The sequence below is a fragment of the Aspergillus homomorphus genome, assembly GCF_003184865.1.
Source record: "Aspergillus homomorphus CBS 101889 unplaced genomic scaffold BO97scaffold_6, whole genome shotgun sequence".
NCBI lineage: Eukaryota > Fungi > Ascomycota > Eurotiomycetes > Eurotiales > Aspergillaceae > Aspergillus > Aspergillus homomorphus.
This window is the reverse complement of record NW_020291892.1, coordinates 729,577-750,787: the sequence shown is the minus strand read 5'-3', so window position 1 is coordinate 750,787 and position 21,211 is coordinate 729,577. Positions and strand designations below refer to the sequence as shown.

General features: G+C 47.7%; 7 protein-coding genes across 7 annotated transcripts; 3 read left to right on the top strand and 4 right to left on the bottom strand.

Moving 5' to 3' along the window:
- Nucleotides 1-840: 840 nt before the first annotated feature.
- On the bottom strand, nucleotides 841-2,435 carry BO97DRAFT_363896 (oleate hydratase; the record flags this gene model as incomplete). Its single annotated transcript, XM_025692522.1, has 2 exons — nucleotides 1,887-2,435; nucleotides 841-1,837 (listed from the first exon to the last, which is right to left on the bottom strand). Coding segments are annotated over exons 1-2 (1,527 nt in total), but the record flags the coding sequence as incomplete, so codon positions are not given.
- A 1,528-nt stretch (nucleotides 2,436-3,963) lies between these two features.
- Nucleotides 3,964-5,746, bottom strand: BO97DRAFT_441198 (uncharacterized protein). Its single transcript, XM_025698144.1, has 2 exons — nucleotides 5,227-5,746; nucleotides 3,964-5,152 (listed from the first exon to the last, which is right to left on the bottom strand). Exons 1-2 carry the CDS (start codon nucleotides 5,640-5,642, stop codon nucleotides 4,285-4,287), a joined length of 1,284 nt encoding a protein of 427 aa, XP_025554356.1. The 5' UTR covers nucleotides 5,643-5,746; the 3' UTR covers nucleotides 3,964-4,284.
- Nucleotides 5,747-10,858: 5,112 nt separating this feature from the next.
- Nucleotides 10,859-12,667, bottom strand: BO97DRAFT_463072 (uncharacterized protein; the record flags this gene model as incomplete). The annotated part of the gene is made up of 1 exon (XM_025699444.1): nucleotides 10,859-12,667. The coding sequence occupies exon 1, from the start codon at nucleotides 12,503-12,505 to the stop codon at nucleotides 10,859-10,861; it is 1,647 nt and encodes a 548-aa protein (XP_025554355.1). The 5' UTR covers nucleotides 12,506-12,667.
- Nucleotides 12,668-12,921: 254 nt separating this feature from the next.
- Nucleotides 12,922-13,296, bottom strand: BO97DRAFT_411957 (uncharacterized protein; the record flags this gene model as incomplete). The annotated part of the gene is made up of 2 exons (XM_025696206.1): nucleotides 12,922-13,119; nucleotides 13,183-13,296. The coding sequence occupies 2 exons, from the start codon at nucleotides 13,294-13,296 to the stop codon at nucleotides 12,922-12,924; spliced, it is 312 nt and encodes a 103-aa protein (XP_025554354.1).
- An 850-nt stretch (nucleotides 13,297-14,146) lies between these two features.
- BO97DRAFT_432384 (ankyrin repeat domain-containing protein) lies at nucleotides 14,147-15,009 on the top strand (the record flags this gene model as incomplete). The annotated part of the gene is made up of 2 exons (XM_025697533.1): nucleotides 14,147-14,460; nucleotides 14,529-15,009. 2 exons carry the CDS (start codon nucleotides 14,147-14,149, stop codon nucleotides 15,007-15,009), a joined length of 795 nt encoding a protein of 264 aa, XP_025554353.1.
- Nucleotides 15,010-17,973: 2,964 nt separating this feature from the next.
- Nucleotides 17,974-19,877, top strand: fgaOx3 (chanoclavine-I aldehyde reductase easA; the record flags this gene model as incomplete). The annotated part of the gene is made up of 2 exons (XM_025699767.1): nucleotides 17,974-17,987; nucleotides 18,657-19,877. 2 exons carry the CDS (start codon nucleotides 17,974-17,976, stop codon nucleotides 19,762-19,764), a joined length of 1,122 nt encoding a protein of 373 aa, XP_025554352.1. The 3' UTR covers nucleotides 19,765-19,877.
- Nucleotides 19,878-20,144: 267 nt separating this feature from the next.
- fgaFS (festuclavine dehydrogenase easG) lies at nucleotides 20,145-21,144 on the top strand (the record flags this gene model as incomplete). The annotated part of the gene is made up of 3 exons (XM_025696205.1): nucleotides 20,145-20,565; nucleotides 20,642-20,841; nucleotides 20,896-21,144. 3 exons carry the CDS (start codon nucleotides 20,145-20,147, stop codon nucleotides 21,142-21,144), a joined length of 870 nt encoding a protein of 289 aa, XP_025554351.1.
- Between the last annotated feature and the right edge of the window lie 67 nt (nucleotides 21,145-21,211).

The following is a 21,211-nucleotide window of genomic DNA, read 5'->3' as shown; positions in this document are numbered from 1 at the left end:
TTCCGCAAATGCAGACCGATAGAGCATGAAAGAATTCATCGGGCGGGTAACTCTACCTTTTTTCTTCTGACCTTCCTGAATGCGGGTATCCGAGGATCGATAAACCCAAGACTCAATATCTTTAACAGGGACTTCTGTCATGTCCTTAATTAAAATGCTCAAGGGCTGACTGATACAAAGTATGGGCTTTTCTTTTTTCGAATCACGAGTCTTAGACTGCATTTCAGCCATACCCAAGAATGTTGAGATTGGATTGCTTCAGAAGCCAGGATGTAATGTAACACCGGGTTTAGTCTTGTGAAAGCTGGAGGGATACATAAATTGATTTGCTGTAGATAGCATTGACTATCCGAGTTGTGGTTCGTTAGCAGGTGAGGGTATTGGCAGTAAGTAAATATCTATTGGATAGTTGGTAGACATTGGGATAAGAATAAAAGTCGCAGATCATCGTAAGACACAAATTGTGAGACAAAAGTAGGAAATAGAGAGACTTCGTCGGCGCTTGCTAAGGGGTTAGATTGAAGTGGTTACTGCCTGCACCGCTTGTATGACATGCATACTACGTAGCAGATCCCTTGCAAATCTCCCGACGGCAGGTTTTACTGACCAATGAGAGCAGCGGCGAATTACGTCCTAAGTCGCGCTAGTCTCCGGACCAAGAAGACCTATATACGTGATATCAAACCTTTCCAGTATTTTGATATTATCCCTTGTCCGTGCTTTGAAAAACCCACAGTTGGTGACATTCCCAATAAGTACCCATCATCATTTGCAAAAAAGTATGCGACGGCATAAGGAAGGCAATGATACTTTTCTCTCGGTGTTCGGAATAGCAGAATCTAGAAGCTGGGACACAGCTGTTTCAGCTGTACGGATACCATAGCTTAAGTCGACGGCCGTGTATGGTGGAAGATCAACGAACTGACCAATCAAACCAAGGTTTGAAGTAGCTTTCGGTTTCGTGCAAGGGCGATCGCTTGATTGGCGTGTTAAATATGCTGCACTCATTCGTGGCATGACACGGGGGATGGTTATAGTACGATGTCTTGCAGGTTCATGAGTCAGGCCAAGGTGCCCACATACTTCGGTCAATATTTCAGATCCCGAGCATTGTAACATCGGCTTGGAGATATAATTCCCCCTCCGATCTGGACAATTCGCAAAGCCCCATAAAACCCGTACATTCCCCGGCTGATCTGCAAAGACTGGTTGTAAGGGAACGCAGAGAACCAGTTTCCAAGAGCTTTCTTGCAAGGATATAAAAGCCCCAGCCTGAGATTTGTGTTGAGTAATGACTTGAAAGTTTTGAAATAGTACCGAATCCTCCGTGGTAATTGTGAAAGATTCTAACATTGACTCCGATTGACGGACGCAGAAGTTGTATGGATCACCAAAGGTCCTGTCCTTGTTTCCAAGTTCCAACCATAGCGACCAGTTATCATTAAGATTATCATTTGACCAGATTGAGTTCCATTGAGGCGGCTGGCTATTTGTACCTGTTTGAGACCCTGAGACGGTCGATCCAAGCGCGGCGATAAGGAAATCGTTCGGACCAAGGTTTTTCGTGACAATGTGTTCGCAGTGTGAAAAGCTCAACCTTTGTGGCTTCAGATCGTTACCAACATTAACGAAAGATATCTCTTTGACCTTCGCGTTGAACAGATAGTCCACGCCTAAACTCCTGAGATAATGATAGATAGGGAGAAATATACATTCGTGTTGGTAATAACCCGTAATATCGAGACAGTTCAAAATACTTAGTCCTTGAAACTCATGCAAATACTGATTTAGGGAGGTTTGGAATTCTGTTGCGCTATGCCAAGGTTGGAAGCAAAATCTTGGAGATAGTTAGCAGATAAGAGATTTTGTCCGAGCAAAAGACATACTGCGCCGACCAGACAGCCCAGAAGACACTTTGAAAAAAATTCTTGGAGAAGTGCTCCCGAATTTGACTTCTGCCTAAGCTGTCTTCAGACTTAAGCATGAAGGATAAAAGCTTTAGACGCTGCCTAATGCTTAAATTCAGATGGTCTGTTGAGATTTGCTCTAGGGAGTCATTTTTTTGAATCACGAAACATGTTCTTTGATTATGATTGACTGGATATCTCTGCTGTTGTCGATTATTGATCTCTTCAAAGATAGATATCCTTGAATTCTGAGAAGATGGGATTGATGAAAGAAGGTCTCTTAGAGGTGCACCGATTGGTACCGGCAAGCACCCCGCAAATTGGTCATATCCTGTGCCCGAGTTGCCAGGATAATGTAAAACCTGGTCAACTGAAGAATGAGAGTCCAACAGATGGATATTGGGAGGCTTGAGGGAATTATTCTTGAGAAGAAAGAGTGCTGAAGCGAGTGCAGCAGTTCCTGTGCCTAAAATCCAGACCTCAACATTATTTGAGCTGTGAGAAGTCATCTTATATAAGAAAGTCCAGTGTAAGATAAGTTCGTTAAATGAGTATAAGAAAAAGAGAAATTTGTGTAGATACGCAATCATTTGCTATTTTCAACTAACTAACAGGTCTGACATCATCAGTCAAAAAGTAATTGTGCTATCCATGGGACAAAATCAACTTATGTTCGCCACCTCAAGAAAGGTTTTCTTATCAGCCGTGGAATTCTCGGCGTTTCAGTATTAGTCATATACATCGCGTTGCGGATTGATCCACTCACTAGGTATCAACTTACTTTATGCAATCGATGCCTGCTTGCTACACTTAGCGGCTTCGGCAGATTTGGCTATTAAAAATACATTCTTGGTCAATTTCTTTTGGCAGTAAGTTGGGTATTGTACCATAATCAATAAGAGATAGCAGACATAATTCAGAACACAAGTATATAAGCAATAGGTTGATGATTAATGGGTTTGTGCTACAGTGTATAGCATGACCCTCTTCGCAATACTCGTAAATTACAGCTATGCTAGCTCTGAAAGTCTGCTATAAATCGGAATTTTTATGTTACGAGATCTCATTCTAAATAAAACTAAGAGTATTAATGCTGGCTGTATAAGATTTCTTTTAAATATTAGTATTATATCAAATGAAGAGATAAAAAAAATATACAAAAGTATAATAATTATAGCCGTTTCCAAGCCTCTACAATCTGAAGTATTTTTATCAAGGTGCGGAAGTCTATACTATGCACAGAGTAGCAGAGCAGCAGAGCGGCCTTATTTAGAAGGCGGAAACATAGATTAATTAAACCGTACACGACGGGACACACATTAATCCGGACCCCAAGGTCGCTTACTCCTAGTTAGACTACTAAATTCGCCAAGCCCCGGTCTCCCCTTCTCCCCTTCTCGCTGGCTTCTGACCTTCAGGTGCCCAACTTGGATTTGCTCCGCTTGGCTAAGAACGCTTTACCCCTCCGTGTCACGTGAAAATGGGTATGCTAGTAAGCGTGAGCGAAGCGAAAACAGGTGTATGAAGCAGGCAACTTCTGTGTTTAAATCGCTGTAAGGATCATATAAGAAGTAATAAAGCGTGCTGGTATCATTATGTGGAACACGGAGGAGGACCCGAGCAAGCCCGTTGATCACGTAGGAGTACTTGAGCCTTTCTTGAATCATAATATAATACTCCTGGACAAGGGCGGAGCAGACAAGTTATTCTGTATTATACCTCAGCTTTATTTTCTGGTTTGTCAGTATTTTGTTTGATTTGATTATAATCTTTTATAATTCTATTGGTCGGAGCCTTATACGAAGATACGAAAGGTGGCGACATAAAGCTTGTAAGGTTGGTTTATACGTGGCAGAGGTAAAAAGAGTGGTAGTGTTGCTGTTGATATGATGAATATAGACCTGATCAGTTCTTGAATAGTAGATACTTAATACTTGGCTTGCATCCGCTTCAAGAGTTTTGTTCTTATTATGAGGAATTTCTAGGACTGCTGAACTGGATTCCATTGCTGAGGCCGAACGCATTGCGAGTAGTGGGTAATTTGTACATCTCAGTAATTATGTTATGGACATGCTCTTCCACGGCGAATCGCTCATAAACCTCAAGTTCTTGCTCGCTGCTTATATGCTTCCGACAAAGTCGTCTGCCTAACCCTTTTAGTTTGAAGCCTCAATTTCCTCTCGAATCATTTGAACTAAAATAAGACATCCTCGCAATTCCAAAGCCATTTAAAAAAGAAGGCAGAACGTCAATGGAAAATCTCAAATATATAAGGATATAAAAGAGAAAGAGCTCCCCGCGTATCAGATCCTCTACTATCACGGAATCTTCCTCTGTAGCACTATCACACACTGATGCTCTACTGCATCCCCGTACTTCAAGACGACGTGCCTCTCTCTGGTGTTGGCGTTGATTTTAGAGTGAAGCCTCGCCCATATCGTTCCTTGAACTGGGGAACCGTCTCATCTTCTGCCACATCACTTGCTTCTGGCATAGTATCGGTTCTGGAGTTAGGCTTTTCACCTCTTGGAGAAAGAGTATAATGAGCTGTGAGGTCTCGCGATAGCTGCTGGATTGACTCATTGCTCATATAACCTCCGAATTGTCTGTTTCTCCAACCCATGCCCCGATTTTTCCCATGAAGGATCTTCCCATTTGTGGAAACCATAAACTGGAGAGAGTCTCCAGTGCCTTGATTCTCGATAATACTGACAGTCTCCTTGACGTGACTATCTGCGCGGGAGCAAATATCCAAGCACTGCCGGGCGGCTTCCCACTCGTCACGTAGCCGCGATAAATCTTGAGCGTCTTCGTCGGAGGAAACTGTACATCTTGACTTTGCGAGCAGTCGATCCATAACCTCTTGCATATGCTTTTCTAACCTAGCGGTTGTAGCAAGCAAGCTCCTTTTGCATTCTTGTAGGCCTTCGTTTGTGACAGTCTCGGGCGATGTATCAGCCGTCTCAGATCCTCGCACGGAGCTTGTATTATCAGATAGCAGCTGAATCTGATCAATATAGGCTGACAACTGGGCACAAATCTGAAGGCATTTCTCTGTACTCCGGCGCTCCTCTCTCAGAGACTGGAGTTCAGTTGCATCTAGTTCGGACAGAGTTCCACTCTTCTGAGCCAGCTGCTCCAACTTCTGATCAATACTTTCCAGTCGAGCCCCCAGGTCCTCCTTCGCATCCTTAATCAGGTCCTCGTAGTCCCTAATGCTTTCGACAGCGACAGTAGATTGGCGTCTTATGAGAATTAGTAATCAATTGAAAAGGATCATAGAACGAAAGGGAATTTTTGTTACTCGAGGGTTACTTACAGGGTAGCATCGGTCAAGGCAATATTTACAGTGGCTTTGTAACCTGCTAACAAGTTGCGAAACCCATCAATATTATCACCCATGTATGTCAGCCGTGCCCAGTCACGGAAGCTTGCCCGACTACTGCTCGATCTTGACGCGCATCGAAGCAGCTCTTGCTGGAACTCCTTGCAGGCATTGCCGCATCGGAACAATGGCAAATCGAGGACTGATAGATCAACCTCATATGTCGATTTTACTAGATCAACAAGGGGTGCCAGCACGGCGCTCAAAGCTTCCAGCTCCCCGAGAAGGTCACGGACACGCTTTGGATGCGATTGGAAACTTTTCACTGTTTCATAAAGCGTGACACTCCCTTGGAAGGCAAACGTCGCCAGTGCAAGTATGCCGGAGGCAAGTCCGATCGGTTCCGCCATGGTTATATCTGTGCAGTCCTGTGTTGTTACAACACACCTTGATAAACATTCGAGTTGTAAAGAATAACACTAAGACAAAACAAATACCTTAGAAGGGATAGGCAAGAAAAGTTGTTGAATAGTTTCTTTCCGGGCTTAGTTGGGTTTTTATATTTGAAGCGTAGTATCAATTGTCGTCAAATTGTAAGCGTCAGGCTTATCTGGTGATTGTTGCTCTGTGGTGGGCAAAAGGTTCCCACGCGCTCAGGTGGGGCGGCGGGGAGGCAGTGCGGGCGCGTAAACGGAAATTAGTCAAGAACCTCATTTTGGCCCAGCCGCCCTGTGAGTCATGAAGCGATGACAGTCTACCACATGGCGAATCCGCCTATCGATATCAGCGACAAAGGTCCGGAACTTCGCTTGTGCAAGATATCCAAGTTCTGGCAATATCTTTTGTTTCAAGCGTTTGCGCACAACTTTCTATTTCTTAGGGGAAGTATTCACCATCGAAATGATGGACCAAGATAAAATACAACCCATGCCAAACTCGCCAGTGCATCTTATAGGGCAGTGTTTGACAAAGACGCCGAACACTAGAGATTGTTCGACACCATTGTGGAAGCGGGGGAAGGAAGCTTGGTCAAATGAAAGGTGACCCACCTTAACACGGGTCAGGTCTCCTCCTCCACTTGTCCTCAAATAGTCTTTCCTCTTTGATTCAATAAACTGTTGCCTTTTCGGCGGCAAGCAGTTATTAGGCTCATGATCTGGTATTATCTGGCTCCTGCTCTCTAAAATCACACTACGTATAAATCATCGCTACGCACCGAGAAAGACATGTTTGGCTTTCTCTACCATCACGCGCTTCAGCTCTTTACAATTCGTGCTTTCTCGATGTTCCGCTGACCTGCAGCAACTCTTCCGCAAGTGTTCTTCCAGGGTGCTTCCTGTCTAGATGTGTCGAATATGCCATCACTCTCAGCGGCTACTCTGCAACCCAGGCGCGGTCGAGGCCGTTGTCATTTCCCACAGCGCAGCTGAGATGGGGTTCTTGAGACACAAAAGTTGAAGTGGCCTGTAGGGCGATTCACCTGCTCAAGGTCGACGGGGTTATTGGGTAAAGAAGTAATAGGTACAAAAGGCTCTCAAACCCACAAGTAACTCTCGCCTGCATGCCAAGGGCGCCTAATATCGCCGTCTGTAGCCTATTGTTGAGGCAGTGTCATAGCTCAAAGCAACCCTGCAAGTCTCTTCCGGGATTCAGATAAAGGACAAGGGAAGGTCGGTTACTATAAACTTACATAGAATTTGAGCTGAGCCAAAGAAACAATCATGGAGTTGAGATCAAATCAAGGGAGACAGTTCTTCGAAATGCCGAAAACTAGGTTTCTCTTCCTTAGCTTTCGGTCATAAAGCTAGAATATTTAGCCTCTAGACAGGAAGCGGGGTAAGCTGATTCCCAATCTACAAGGCGCTTACATGCCTGCCACGTAACTGACAATTTAGTGTGGGGTACTTGAATCAGCCCCTTCCCACCCTATTGTAAGATGACTTGAATTTGATTGGGACTAACTTTTGATATTTCACTGATAATATCTAACCACCTACGACCTACATATATTTTAGCGGATCCTTTAAGCATCGCCGTCTCAGTTCTAGCTGTTGTTACAGCAGCAATTTAGTCAACAAAATCGCTCTATAAAACAACAAGATGCTTTAAAGATCGCGATAAAATCCTGCGCAGGCTTTTCAAATAAGCTTTATAATCTCAATAATATCTTGCAATCATTAGCACGAGCTGCCGAGACCGAAACTCCTGTTCTGGAACTGCTGTAAAGACCTAGACAAAGATGCAGCCAATTCTGCTCCGAAATCGAACAGTTATTAGGCAGTTTCAACGCAAGACCAAAGATCGGCTTTCGGGATTGGATAAATCTAGAGTTTAGGAGAAGCAACATCAATGATTTCATTAACACAATCGGAGGCTACAAGTCCACAATATCGGCCGGTTTAGGAACCATCAATATATTTGTCTGACCTACTTTTAACTAAAGGTTTTAACTAACATAGGATCCCAGACGTGCATCAAAAATTACTCGCAAGGTTCTTGAAGAATATAATAAGATAATCTGGGATACCGTATATAATCTTAAAGTTTATTTATAGTATATAAATAAAAAAGTCACGTAACTAGCTTCTGAGAATAATAACTTACTAAATCTTAAACTAGATTTCAAGGATAAGAGAGAAGTAACTAAATAATATCTCCTAATCTGTAAAGATGCCAGATCATATATTAAATCTTTATTCAACTGAGAATCAGTCCCTCTTTATAAAAATCTTTCAAATACTTAAGATAGAGTTATAGATGTCTTCGAAGCGTAACTACTTACTCGTTAAGCCTTAGATAGAAACTGAGGTAGTTTCTTAGAAATTATAAGTCTTTTTGAAGCGCGTTTAAGATCTCTAATCTTAACTGGGGCCTCCAGAAACAAAGATAAAAACTTTATAATTATAGGAAGATATTAGGATATCAAAGCAGTGCCTTAAAGTATACAAGGCAGCAGCTGAAGTATCTCGCCAAAAAGTCTATATAATTGGCGAGGTTATCGCAGATGGTCATAGCAATCAAGTCGTCGTTAAAACTTTAGCAGATCTTCTTGACATCAACAAAGCAATATCTAAGGTGACTCTGCGCAGCTAGTGGGCTCAATGCCAGAGAAAGTAATTTAAAATTCGACAGAGAATAGGTATAAGAGTTGATTTAGAGCTCTACCTGTCGGTTTATTTTCTGTACCAAGCACCATTTCCAATCTATCTTCCAATATTGAAAGCAAAGAAAATGGAAGTGTCTTCCTATTTCGTAAGGGTTCTGATAATAATGAATTAAAGAAGCAGAGCCAACAAGCGAGACCCCTTATAAATAAAAAAAGGAAACGCAATAAAAAGACAGATTATGAATAGGATAGCCGTCTGAAAGGAACCTGAGTTGGGAATTAACTGCTGACGTGGTTGATAAAATCGTACAAGTTCCTGTTTTGTTTAGAAACTATTTTACCCTGGAGTTGTCTGTTGATGGCTCCTTTTCAAATGAGCCTTAATTCTTGTTTCGAGGGCACAAGGTCCAATACTTCTTCAGAATACATGCAGTCAATTGATGTATTTTCGCATGATCCTTGCATTTTATACATACATTTATCAATGCGTCTTACCAAGTCTGCGACATTCAATTTGCTCGGAATTCTCTAAATCAGATCATGGTTGAATATTTGTTTCAAGCAAAACAGAATCGGTTGCAAAAAACCTGCTGGAAAGCCCAGTCACTCGCATCGCAAAATTACTGAGTAGCACAAGCCTTCGCGCTAATCCGTAATGCAATTTTCGATCGATGAGCCGATTATTCAAAACACATCTTCATCTGTATTAGCAGTACGGCGGAGCATACCGGGGCTGGTAACCGTTGATTTCGCAAGCACCGAAACTCATCGAATTTGTATGCCAGAAGCTACGCGGCCGCATGGTGGCTTATTTCTTTTGTGGAAATAGAACATACGTGTTTGGAGATCGAGCAGAGGCTGAATTTGCGGAGTCATAGAGGCAAATGCCAGTCTACTTTCCTGCTCAGATTGATGCGGATTACAACTTACTCTAATCACACGTGGCTGTTCAGCAGATCCATGTACTAGCTCAATGTGCATTGGATGGAATCCTTCGGTTTGTTCTATCCTGCAACCGAAGCAAAAGATCTACATGGTATAGGAAAACAATCGCGTGATTAAATGCAAATTCCGTGGTCAATGTGACTTTGGCTTCATAGTAGGACACTGGTCAAGTCGCTCAACGAAGGAGCCAATGGGATTGAGAAAAGCCTTGTTGATAGAAGGTGTCTGTTTGATTTTGAAGGTCGCCATGGAACCCTCTGAGGTATCATGTTTTGTTGGGAGCGAGGGGTAGCTATCTCCACTCGGCGTTCAGCGTGGAATATGCTGACTAGATTATGCCAGTGTTTATTAATGTGTATCTGGATATTAGAGTGGCTAACGGCCAGGTCAGGTCAGGTTAATTAAAGTTTTTATACCTGACCGCCAGGTTAAGGTCAGGTTAAGGTTAAGGTATAACGGTCAGGTTAAGCCACTCTATTCGAGATCCACTAGTGAAAGCAGCTTACAAAAGCCAAACACTTTTAGCTATAATTTGTTAAGGATACTCTGCAGTATATATAAAGTATATAGAATGAAGATACTATTGATATAGAACTTAGCTTATTCATGAAGGATGAAACTATATACTACTCTAGCTAGTTCTATCAATCTTTAAAAACTTAAGATTTAAGTATAAGTTCTTAATATTATATGTATTTACAGTCGAGCTTGTAAATATGTTACTCTGAAGCAAGAGGGGCCCTCAGTAGTGGTGGCTGCATATAAGGCTTGGCGAGTTGTAAATTAGATGGCCAGGGAGAGTATGTAAACGTGAACGGGTTATATAGGGCATGTTATGCTAAGCAAAAAAGCAGAAACGAAGAGCAGATAACAGAGTCTCACGCACAAACAAAAACAAAAACAAATAATGAACGAATAGGAAGTATGAGTATTACAACCGTGCAGAAAATGAGGTTGAGATCTCGACAGCATTGGGATGAGGGGAATGAAAAGGAAATCTAAAGGGTGGGCAATGTTGATGTGATAGTGAATCAATAAAAGATGTTGCAGGAAAGAAAGAAAAGGGAGAAATGGAAGAAAGATACCGTATGCAGACGCTGAAATGAGCCGACTTTTTATAACCCAATGTCTCGGGAGCAAGGTTATTTCAAACCAGACGAAGGATTGTAGATGACGCCCTACCCCGGACTCACCCCTCCTTTACCAACCAGAAACCTCATCTTTAGTGATTATCGCATTGATAGACATAATTGATAGTCACCAAACACCCGTCATCCCGGTGGTACGAGCCGCAGTTCTTACAGCCGCCGATGGTGCGGATGTTCTGGTAGTCATTCCACATATCATTCCCACTGATACTGCAGTTCAGACCTTGGATGAAGACGCCGCAACCCCGAGTCTGATCGCCCCAACAGTTTCCACTCTGGGAATTCCAATAAGTACCACTATGGTTTGAGAGATATACAATCAGTAATTGTGGAGTTGGCCATGATGGATAATGACATCTTTCGCGATATAAAGACTACCAAGACGAACGATCGAAGAAAAGGACCGCAAACCAAGAAGGAGGAGGACTTACTCAATCATCTCAGCAGAATAATAATTCAAATCGTCGTCTCGAGATAGATAATTCACGGCGTGGTCGCACCACTTCAGCAGATCCGGGGTGGTGCACATGGACGAGCCCTTACAATCATAGTCGGACGGGTCTGGCTCGAAGATGTTGGTCCAGGGATTGTAACCCTGCGCCTGCACCACGAATTTGCTCGTATCGACAGTCGACGTGCCCAGGGGCAGGGTCCACGTGTAAGTGTAGCCGCTGATATCGCGGGTGACGGTGTCGATTACTGCCCAGGACCACGGGGGCGCGGTGGAGTCCTTCGGAAGGACCCCGTTGTAGCGGTAAAGGGTCGTGCCTTCAACCATGTAGTGGGCGCAGACGTAGTCGTCGACTTTGAAATTGACACTCCACCCTGGATCATTGTCGAAATCGCATTCGATCGAGTCCCAGAGGTAGAGGCGGACGATGGAGTAAGGCACCAGCACATCAGCCTCGATGACGGTTGAGTTCTCCCGGGGAGAGGATTTGTAGTTGGCCACCGTCTTGCCGTCGGGCAAAGAGTCGGTCGTGACAGTCACCTGGTTCGAAGACGAGCCCAGTGTGCCGCCCTCCCCCACGGCACTGACGTAGATCGTGTAGCTGGTTCCGGTATCGAGGCCGCCAATCGTGACTCCATTCATCGAGCTGGGAACGCTGGCAACCAGAGTACCACCGGCATACACATTATAGCCCTGAGCATTTGTGGCGGCATCCCAGGACAATTTCACCGAACTGTAGTCTGAGGTCACCACTGTCAGCTCAGTGACCGTACCTGCTGCACCATCCGCCTTCCAGGCGGCTGCATCTGCGTTCAGCAGCGAGCCGCCGTCCATTGCGTCCATCATGCTTTGGATGTACGAGTCCTCGGGCAGAGTGTCGTACGGATTGGGCATGAGGTCATTGGTGAGCTGCAAGAAGCCCGCCCCGCGCTCATTAGCTAACTTGACAACCTGGCTAATCAAGGACTTGGACACGTTGTACACGACGTGCCAGAGCTTTCGCGGGTCTTTGGGAATCCAGTCGTTAGGTGTGTAGCTGTTAATGTAAGAATCGTAGCTCAGTTCGAATGTAAGCAGAGTGTCCATGGTATCCTCGAAGCAAGACGCCATGGGCGACCCGGGGTTCAGGACGGTATACGCCCCGGGGTGAGTACGCTTCGTATAAGCGTTGACATACTTGTAAAAGTCCACGTATTCATTATTGTCGCCACATTCTGGCCAGCCTTCGTCGAAGAAGATGCCACCAATGCTGTCGCCGTACAGTTTGTACCACGTATCAACATCTTCCTCAACCTGGGCGGCCCAATCTGCCAAATCACCAGAGCCCAGCCGTGTCTGGAACTTCTGCGCGCTTACGCCCAGGTATCCAGTGCGTACATATCCGAGAACCGTTTTACCAGCATCTGACGCTCGCTGAATCACATCCTGCCAGTTTGTGTCAACAGCAGAGTCCGGTCCGTTCACGACGTTGGCAACCAAGATTGACATCTTCGTCACGTCATACTTGATCAGCCGATCCCAAGCCGCCGGGTCACTCAGCGGACTAATGTACGATGCGACAGCGATCTGCTGCCCTTGATAGGCCGACGGACCTCCTGTCACGTCCGTGCTAACTGCAGTCATGGTGGCCGTGGCGGTGGTGGTGATGGTCGAGCACGTAGTGGCGCAGGTGAATTGAGGGGCCCAGGACTGGACGCCACATTCCACGCCGAATTGAGTCGCCGTCTGCGCTTGGCACACAGTGGCGCTGGGACCCCCCTTGGAGCAAGGCAGAGGGGATTACATTGTTAGTCGTGATAGCACCGGTGAGGAAGTAGATCAACGAAAGGACAAAGGTACCGACAGCCAGGCCATGGAGATGAGGTGCGCTGATTGTCAGGCTCAGCCAGTGGGCTTGAGTGAGCGCCCATTGCACCATATTGTTTCTAGCGGCCACCCACTCCGCGTTGGACCAAGGAATAACATAGAGACAGCCAAGACCGCAACATATGAGAGAATGTCAAATATATCTTCGCGTTTATCTAAGCTGCGCGGTCGAATCACACGGTTGCCGCTTCCAGCACATCCTGCACCCCTTGAAAGCAGCCGGTATCGATCTCTATCGCGCATCTACTATCCATGACAGATTTCAGGTCGGACTGCATATCCGGAGACAGGAAAACCAGAAGCCCGTGTTCCGCCGGGTCATCTACTGCAGTGAATTCGATCGTGGAACCCGTCAGGGCAGGTGTAGCAACCTATGGATTGGTGGGATACTTGACAAACATGAAGAGGCCGATGGGAGACTGGTTAAAGCTCACCCCATTGGTAGTATACTGGCTAAGGGCGCCGACAACGAAGTAGCCATCCTCCGCATGAGCAAGGCTCAAGAACAAGAAACTGAGAGCCAGGAAGACAAGCGTCGGTGCCGCCATGATGTCTGAAAGAAAAGACGAGTGGCCTTCGTCTGCATTTTTTTGGGAAGAGAGGATAACTCTCCTATATATGTTGTTCATGCAGGCAAGTCTGCTCTAAGAGACGGGGATCACAAGATCACAGGCGAGGCTCCGCACCTTTTCTAGCATGGGCACTAATATATGGTCAATAACACATTCCGATTGTCGGAGATGATATTGATACAAGTGGAGACTACAAGGCTTTTCCTGCGGTGTATGTGCAACATGTTGCCTACCAGACGGATTCTCTGGATCCATCCGTCTGTGTCGGAAGCCTTTGACAGCCTAGGGCCAAAGGGTACAATCATTCGGAAATTGTTCCTTGGGAGGGAGCTGCTGGAATGGGTCAGTCTGGAAGTGACTATCAATTCGCTAACGTGGAATGGAAGAGGCCTTTCGGCCACAATTCGCAGCGGGGGCTACATAACAGTTAGTTGATGACTTGATGTTTACAATGAACTTACTCTCAGGGCGGGCGATGTAGGACGAAACTACTGTTCGACCCCGGTAAGAGAGTAGTAGAAGCCCGATGTTAACAATCAATAAGAGAATGACAGTCTCAGGGATGGAAACAAGCTCCACCCGAGCTAGTAAGTTCCCTTACACAGCATAACCTAAGTTACTAGTCCACTTGGCCGACTAACTTCACTTTACTGTAGTTGACTAGTCCACTTGTACCTGCCCATACTTAGACTAGTGCATTCCTCGGTAAATGAGGTACCCGGTTCAATCAGTTATAAATTACTATGTCGACCCAGAGTGACCCAATACTCTACCGGTGTCAACTAAACTAGATCAAGTGATTGGATTTTCAGCTCATCTACACACTATGGTACCCATTGACGCTTTTGTAGACGCCTTCCATGATGCCTGTTTTGAGGGAAACTTATCGGAAACCCAAAAAGCCCTCGCGAGCGGGCGGCTCAGCACCGAGGACCTCGACGAGGCACTCAACCTCGCCAGCGGTGAGGCGCACCCGGACATCGTGGCCGCTCTTTTCGACGCCGGTGCTAGAGTCACGGCCAATTCGGTGAGCTTCCTCACTGGAAAAGATGGTCAGCAGCACCCGAGCATTGCCCGTTGCTATCTCAATCATGGTTTGGATCCCAACAGTAACGTCTCCAACGGCGAGCCTCTTCTACGGTATGTTCATTGCCCTTCCTTGGTCCAGCCAAGGCTCGGGGATTGCGACTGACACCTGGGCTTGACAGCTTCATGAGGAATACCGCCTGTGTTCACGCATTACTCTCGCGAGGCGCGGATCCCAACCGTTGTGGTCCGAAGGGGGGGACTCCCCTCGCCTGCGCTCTGGAATACGTCTGCGAAGACACCTCCCTCTTCGGCCTGCTTGTCGAATACGGGGCGAAGTTGGAGTCCAATCTTCTCTTTGAGGCCATCCGTCCGCGTGGGGAAGGGATATTCAAGACTCGGTTCCTTCTTAGTAAGGGGCTTGATCCCAATACTACCTCCGCGGAGTGGGGCACGCCTTTGCATCGTGCTGCCTATCTCGCAAAGGAGGAAGTGGTGAAGTTACTGCTAGAGGCTGGAGCTGATTCCACGGCGCGAGCGAATTGCAGGCAATTCAAAAATCAAAGCCTCTCGGAAGTCGCCGGGGAGAGACTGCAGAGGGACCCCGATTTGCAGGCTCCGCTTCAGACCATACTCAAGCTCCTCGGGTCTTACCAGGGGTAAAGATGGTCCGGTCTGTCTTAAGTGATAGTATCTCAGGCCTTGTATCTCTTGTATCTCCCAGCAACCCTTTCTCAACGAAATATTAGCGAGTCAATAAAGTAAATGGACGGTTCACTAATGGTATTAATTTCAAATCAAGTAATATACAGACCTACCTATACAGGGTCATCGAAATGCCAGTTCAACTACAGTCTAAGGCAGCCCCACCAAGTAAGTAAGTCATAGCGCCTCATGAAAATCGCTTTATTTTGCGGCTCCCCAGTTGATCGCCGCCTCAGATGTCCGTCAAGTCTCCACAGATCTAAGCGACCCTGGCTGTCGTCTTCATTTTCAGGGTTCCACCAAGCAGTCATCCGAGCGGCCCCTGAAATTTTCTGGCTGGAACCAGTAACTCACCTGAGACCCTGCTAAACCAACCTTCCCTGTCATAAAGTCACCGCAGCCTGTGTAGTCTACTCATGCAAAGCAAAACACAACAAGTCGATTATCTCTACCAACAGCTGCCGAAGCTGCACGGAATAAAGACCCTGAATCGGCTGAACTGGACAGAATTGTAGATATGCTTCGAAAGGGAAATAAGGGGAAGCCAAGTGCTAACAAGCCCACTCTCGAGGAGCGCAATCAGAGAATCAAGGAATTGGAAACGGAGCTCCAAGCCCTTCGAGTGGGGCAGTTGAGCTAGGGGCTGTATGATCCAACGGCGTATAGCTTCCTCTGAAGCCCTATAGTATTATGTTTTTGACTTACCCTTATGTTTTTGTGTTTGAGAGGTAAGGTTTTGGACTTTTCAAAGCATTTATCAATTATGTTTGATCAGATCTATTACTCGTGTATTGAAGCTAGTAGACACACAGTAATCACATCATAAGTAAAGTTGGATTAAGGCTTCTGGGGTAGTAGTTCCCTGTATTAGATGAATTACTCATACATAGAGGAAAGATCCAACCATTCTAGTAAGTTAACAAGCTTCTGGAGTTTGGAAGACAACATAACAATAGATTTCACATAATTTGTAGATTATACATAATCAAGGTCTTTCTGAAGTTGATGTAGATACTCTGCTGGGCTCTCCTCTGTACTTAAATTATATATAGGGAGGTCTACTTTAGTTAATATAATATATGTCTCGGAAGTTAAAAGCCCATATTTAAGAGGTCTGATTGCCAAAACTGTGAAGTTCATGGTACGCCCTTGAGATCGTATGGTCATATATTGATCTGTATAAGCGATCCGATCACCGCATCGAAAGAACGGATTGATAAATTCATAGAGGATATTGCCATCAGAATTTTAGCCAGGCCCACAGGGGCATAGAAATATAATATCTGCCTGCTTTCATAAGTAAGAAAGAAATTTAAACTCGAATATTTTACCTACCCTTGAAACAGGCTTCTGAGAAAATCGGACCTTTGCGGTAGCATCAACAGACAGGTGTTACTATGCCGCGAGACTAACCTTCACACACTTATACAGAATTGGAATATCTATTACCGGCATGAAAGGGCGTTTTACTTTCCGACACCCAAGCCATATATACTCATATAGCTCTAACTTCGCTTTTTTAAATGTACGTGGTGATATCCGTATCTCATCATCATTGATATCGTTGTCTGGGGTTCTTGTGAATCGATCAACTTAAGAGTTCAAAACTAGAAGAAAGAAGACTTAGGACTTATAGAATAGTAAATTGTCCCTTCCATATCATCATGATCATCTCTATTTTATCGCTTAGTGACTTGCGTGATGCAACAGATACATCAGTGTAATTGAAAAACATGAAGATCTCGGTAAGATGGAAACCTGTTCACCTAACTCACTTTATATGACAAAAGCTGGAAGACTACGATAGATACCAGTCACTTTTTAGATAGATACGTGGACAGGAAAGGTAGTTATCATTAGAGTACTAACAGCCACCAGAAGCTGACCTGAATAACCCCGAATAAGACAACACTGGACCACCACAGCTGCTGGGTGAGCACCGATATACTTATGCTGTTGTATGTTCTTATCTTCTTTTTTGCAAGTGTTGCTTGCAGACTGAAACCGACCGAAGAGGCGTAACCGGCTGTGTATAGTTGTTGTTTAAGGCTTCGCCGTTGCGATTCCCGCTCTGCTATGTCACTATCCACAATCGGACAACGCACATTCTTTAAAACCCAATCAACCGCCAAAACACACACAACAACACTGACTTCGAGAGAAAACATCATGCTAGACTCCCGCAAGCAAGCGGATAGTTCGTGGCAAACACGCACAATCTAAATCGGAGCGCCAACGTTGATATTCGCCCCGTATACGGGTCGCGAATCGTCGGCGAGCAACCACACAATGGTTCTAGCCACATCCTCGGGTTCAATCAACGGCAGGCCCTGCTTCTCGTACAATCCGCGGATCTCATCTAGACCCTGCGCGTTAGGCTCGAACTGCGGAAGTAGTGGCGTATTCGTGATACCTAGTGAGATAACCCGAGTCAGCAAATGTGCATGCATACAGTCCTAGATCCCCGACCGTCTCAACAAATCCAATCCAGCAGTTCCTTCCCCATATAAAAAAGAAAGCGAGCACCTACCCGGAGACACGGTATTGACTCTAATCCCGACGGCATACGCATCCGGCGCCACACAGGCAGTAAAATACGCCGCGGCGCCCTTGGATGTGCCGTAGGCGTAGACATCCGGGGTGTGGGCAAAGGCCGCGATGCTGGCCACATTGACGATACTGCGATCACGGCGACGGGGCAGGGCACTCATGGCGCGCACCTCGGCGCGAGTACAGAAGAAGACACCGTCCAGGTTGACGGCCATGATGCGTCGCCATTCCGCGTCGGGCTCCTCGAGGAGCGTGGGCGTCTTCCGGAGGCCCGCGCCCTGAGCGATGCCCGCGACGTTGGCCGCCCCGTGCAGGTCGCCGCTGGTGGCCACGATGTCGCGCATCCACGTCTCGACCGCCGCCGACGATGTGATGTCCAGTTCCCGGCAGTGCAGCTCCGTGGACGGGTTCTCCTGGTGGATGGTTTGTTGCAGTTCGGCGAAGCGCGCGTTGGAGATATCGCCTACCCAGATCGTTGCGGCGCCGCGCTGCGCCAGGAGCCGGCATACGGCTGCCCCGATGCCTGATGCGCCCCCTGTGATGGCAAATATGCCGCCGCTGACTGTTGCCATTGGTTAGGTTGGTCTGGTTTGGACTTACTCGAGTCGGGGATGGAGTTGTGACGATGCGGGGGCGTTGAGGGAGAGTGGAATGGTCCGGGTTTTATTCGCGACAGAGGGAGACCACGGCTGACTTCGTGCCGAGGCGTCTGTCTGTCACAGACGAGCTGAATACGATGGACGACCTTGACCGGGTATTTGGACTAATGCTGATCCCCCTCGCGGGGCGCCAATTATGCAGGCGCCACTGACTCAAGGAGACTCGTCATCGCGCATATGCATAGTCTGCACAATACTATTATTGATATCGATGACCAAGTCCTTTTCATACTAGTCGTATCCCGGCCTACCCCCCGGAGGGAAACATACTTAAGCCTCAGCCGGAAGTGCCTGATCGACTGTTGCTCTCCTTGAAATTTCAAAATACAGAGCACTATACCACCCTTTTTCTATCCTTGGGTACGCTATATCGCCTGAAATGACAAACTCAAAAAGTCTCTTTACTCCTCTTCGAGTGGGCAATTGTGACCTGCGCCACAAGCTGGTCCTGTCGCCGATGACCCGGTTTCGAGCCGACGACGCGGCCGTGCCACTGGCGTTTGTGAAGGACTATTACGCGCAACGAGCCTCGGTCCCGGGGACACTTCTCATCACGGAAGCCACGGCTATCTCTTCGCAGGCCAAAGGGTTTCCCAACGTGCCGGGGATCTGGACCCGGGAGCAAGTGAATGCCTGGCGGGAGATTGTTGACGCCGTCCACGCCAAGGGGTCCTACATCTGGCTTCAGCTCTGGGCGACCGGACGCTCCGCCGAGACCGAGGTGCTAGAGGCCGCAGGCCACGAGCTGACCTCCAGCAGCGCGGTGCCAGTGGAGCCGGACCAGCCAACACCGCGCGCGCTGACGGAGGCCGAGATCGAGGGGTATGTGGAGGAGTACGTGGAGGCGGCGCGGCGGGCGATGGAGGCGGGGTTCGACGGGGTCGAGCTGCACGGGGCGAATGGATTCCTGATCGACCAATTCTTCCAGGCATCCTGCAACCAGCGTACGGATCGGTGGGGGGGCAGCATCGAGAACCGCGCCCGTTTCGGACTCGAAGTCACCCGCGCCGTGGTGGCTGCTATCGGCGCCGACCGCGTCGCCATGAAGCTCTCGCCCTGGAGCACTTTCCAGGGCATGGGCACGATGCCCGATCTGGTGGACCAGTTCGAGTACATCATCGCCCGTCTGCGTGACCTGGACATCGCCTACCTGCATCTCGCCAACTCGCGCTGGGTCGAGGACCACACCCATCCCGACATCCACAACCTCACCTTCGTCCGCATGTGGGGCGACCGCAGACCCGTGCTGCTGGCTGGCGGCTATGACGCTGACTCGGCCAGTCGTGTGGTGGAGGACACCTATCGTGACTATCCCAATGTGGCTGTCGTGTTTGGCCGCCTGTATATCTCCAATCCGGACCTGCCCTACCGGCTCAAACAGGGCATTCCTCTGCAGCCGTATGACCGAGACACCTTTTACATTCCCTTTTCGGACAAGGGCTACCTTGATTATCCTTTCAGTAAGGAATTTCTGGCCGCCACGGAGATTGGAGCAGTAGTGTAGAGGGAGTCCCCCGGGAAGGGGGTGGGAACGAGGTAGATGAGGGCATGTGTCGTCACCGGGGCTTATGCATCAATACGATGCTTGGAAATATGTGATGTACTATCTAGGCTGCCAGAAGTGGATAGCCCTAAGTAGTGTCATATGCACTAGTGGTCAGACATGCATAATGTATGGTAACATCAATTCTAGCGGTATCTACGTGCGTGAGAATACTGTAATCATTTATCCGTGGCAATAACTCGACATAAGTCTTGCCGAGAGACATATACTCCACCCTCCGTATATATTCTGTCATCCTCGGGCCTGTCAACTCCACGAATTCCACAAGCATCGACCTCTAAATGCTAACATCTCTTTCTGCTCTCCCACCAACAACCGCAATGACTATTTTACTGCTCGGTGGCCGAGGCAAGACCTCCAGCCGGATAGCCAAGCTGCTCCAGGGCATTAACGCCCCTTTCCTCGTCGCCTCGCGGTCCACCGACCCAGCCTATCCGCACAAGCAGGCGCACTTCGACTGGCTGAACGAGCAAACCTACGAAAGTCCATTCACCACCGCTGCGGCCGCCGGAATGGCCCCGATCTCCACCGTATACCTGGTTCCGCCGCCGGTGTTCGACCTCGCGCCGCCGATGCTGCGATTCATCGACTTCGCGCGGCCTCGCGGCGTGCGGCGGTTCGTGCTGCTCAGCGCCAGCACGATCGACCTCGGAGGGCCCGCGATGGGCCAGGTGCATGAGTATCTGGCCAAGCTGGGTGGCGGGATTGAGTATGGTGTGCTTCGACCTACATGGTTCATGGGTGAGTGCGATTGCCGTCGTATTGCAATGATTCCTTCTTATCTCGACTGATTGACTGACTGACGCACTCCGCACAGAGAACTTCTCCACCCGCGGGGAACCACAACACCAGTCCATCACCGCCGATAACACGGTGTATTCGGCGACGGGCAGCGGCAAGATCCCCTTCGTCTCGGCCGACGACATTGCGCGCGTTGCCTTCCGGGCGCTCACGGATGCGGTCCCGCACAACAGCGATCATGTCATTCTCGGCCCCGAGCTTCTGTCTTACGAGCAGGTATGTTGCCTCTTTCTTTCTGATGGCACCACAATTAATCTAGATGGTTGGTAGGTGGCGGGGGTCCTGTCATCGCATCTCGGTCGCAAGATCACGCATACGGATCTCTCCGAGGCGGAGTACGCCAAACGGCTGGAGGCCACCGGTATGCCCCCGGATGATGCGACGATGCTCGCGGGCATGGAGACCATGATCAAGGAGGGCGCGGAGGAGCGGTTGAATGATGTGGTTCAGCAGGTGACGGGTGCTGGGCCGATGAGCTTTGATCAGTTTGTGGCGAGGGAGAAAGATTGCTGGGCTTGATTGTCTCTTTCATACGCTTCTACGTATTAAATTGGAATGTGAAACATGAATCTTGCATTGAATATAG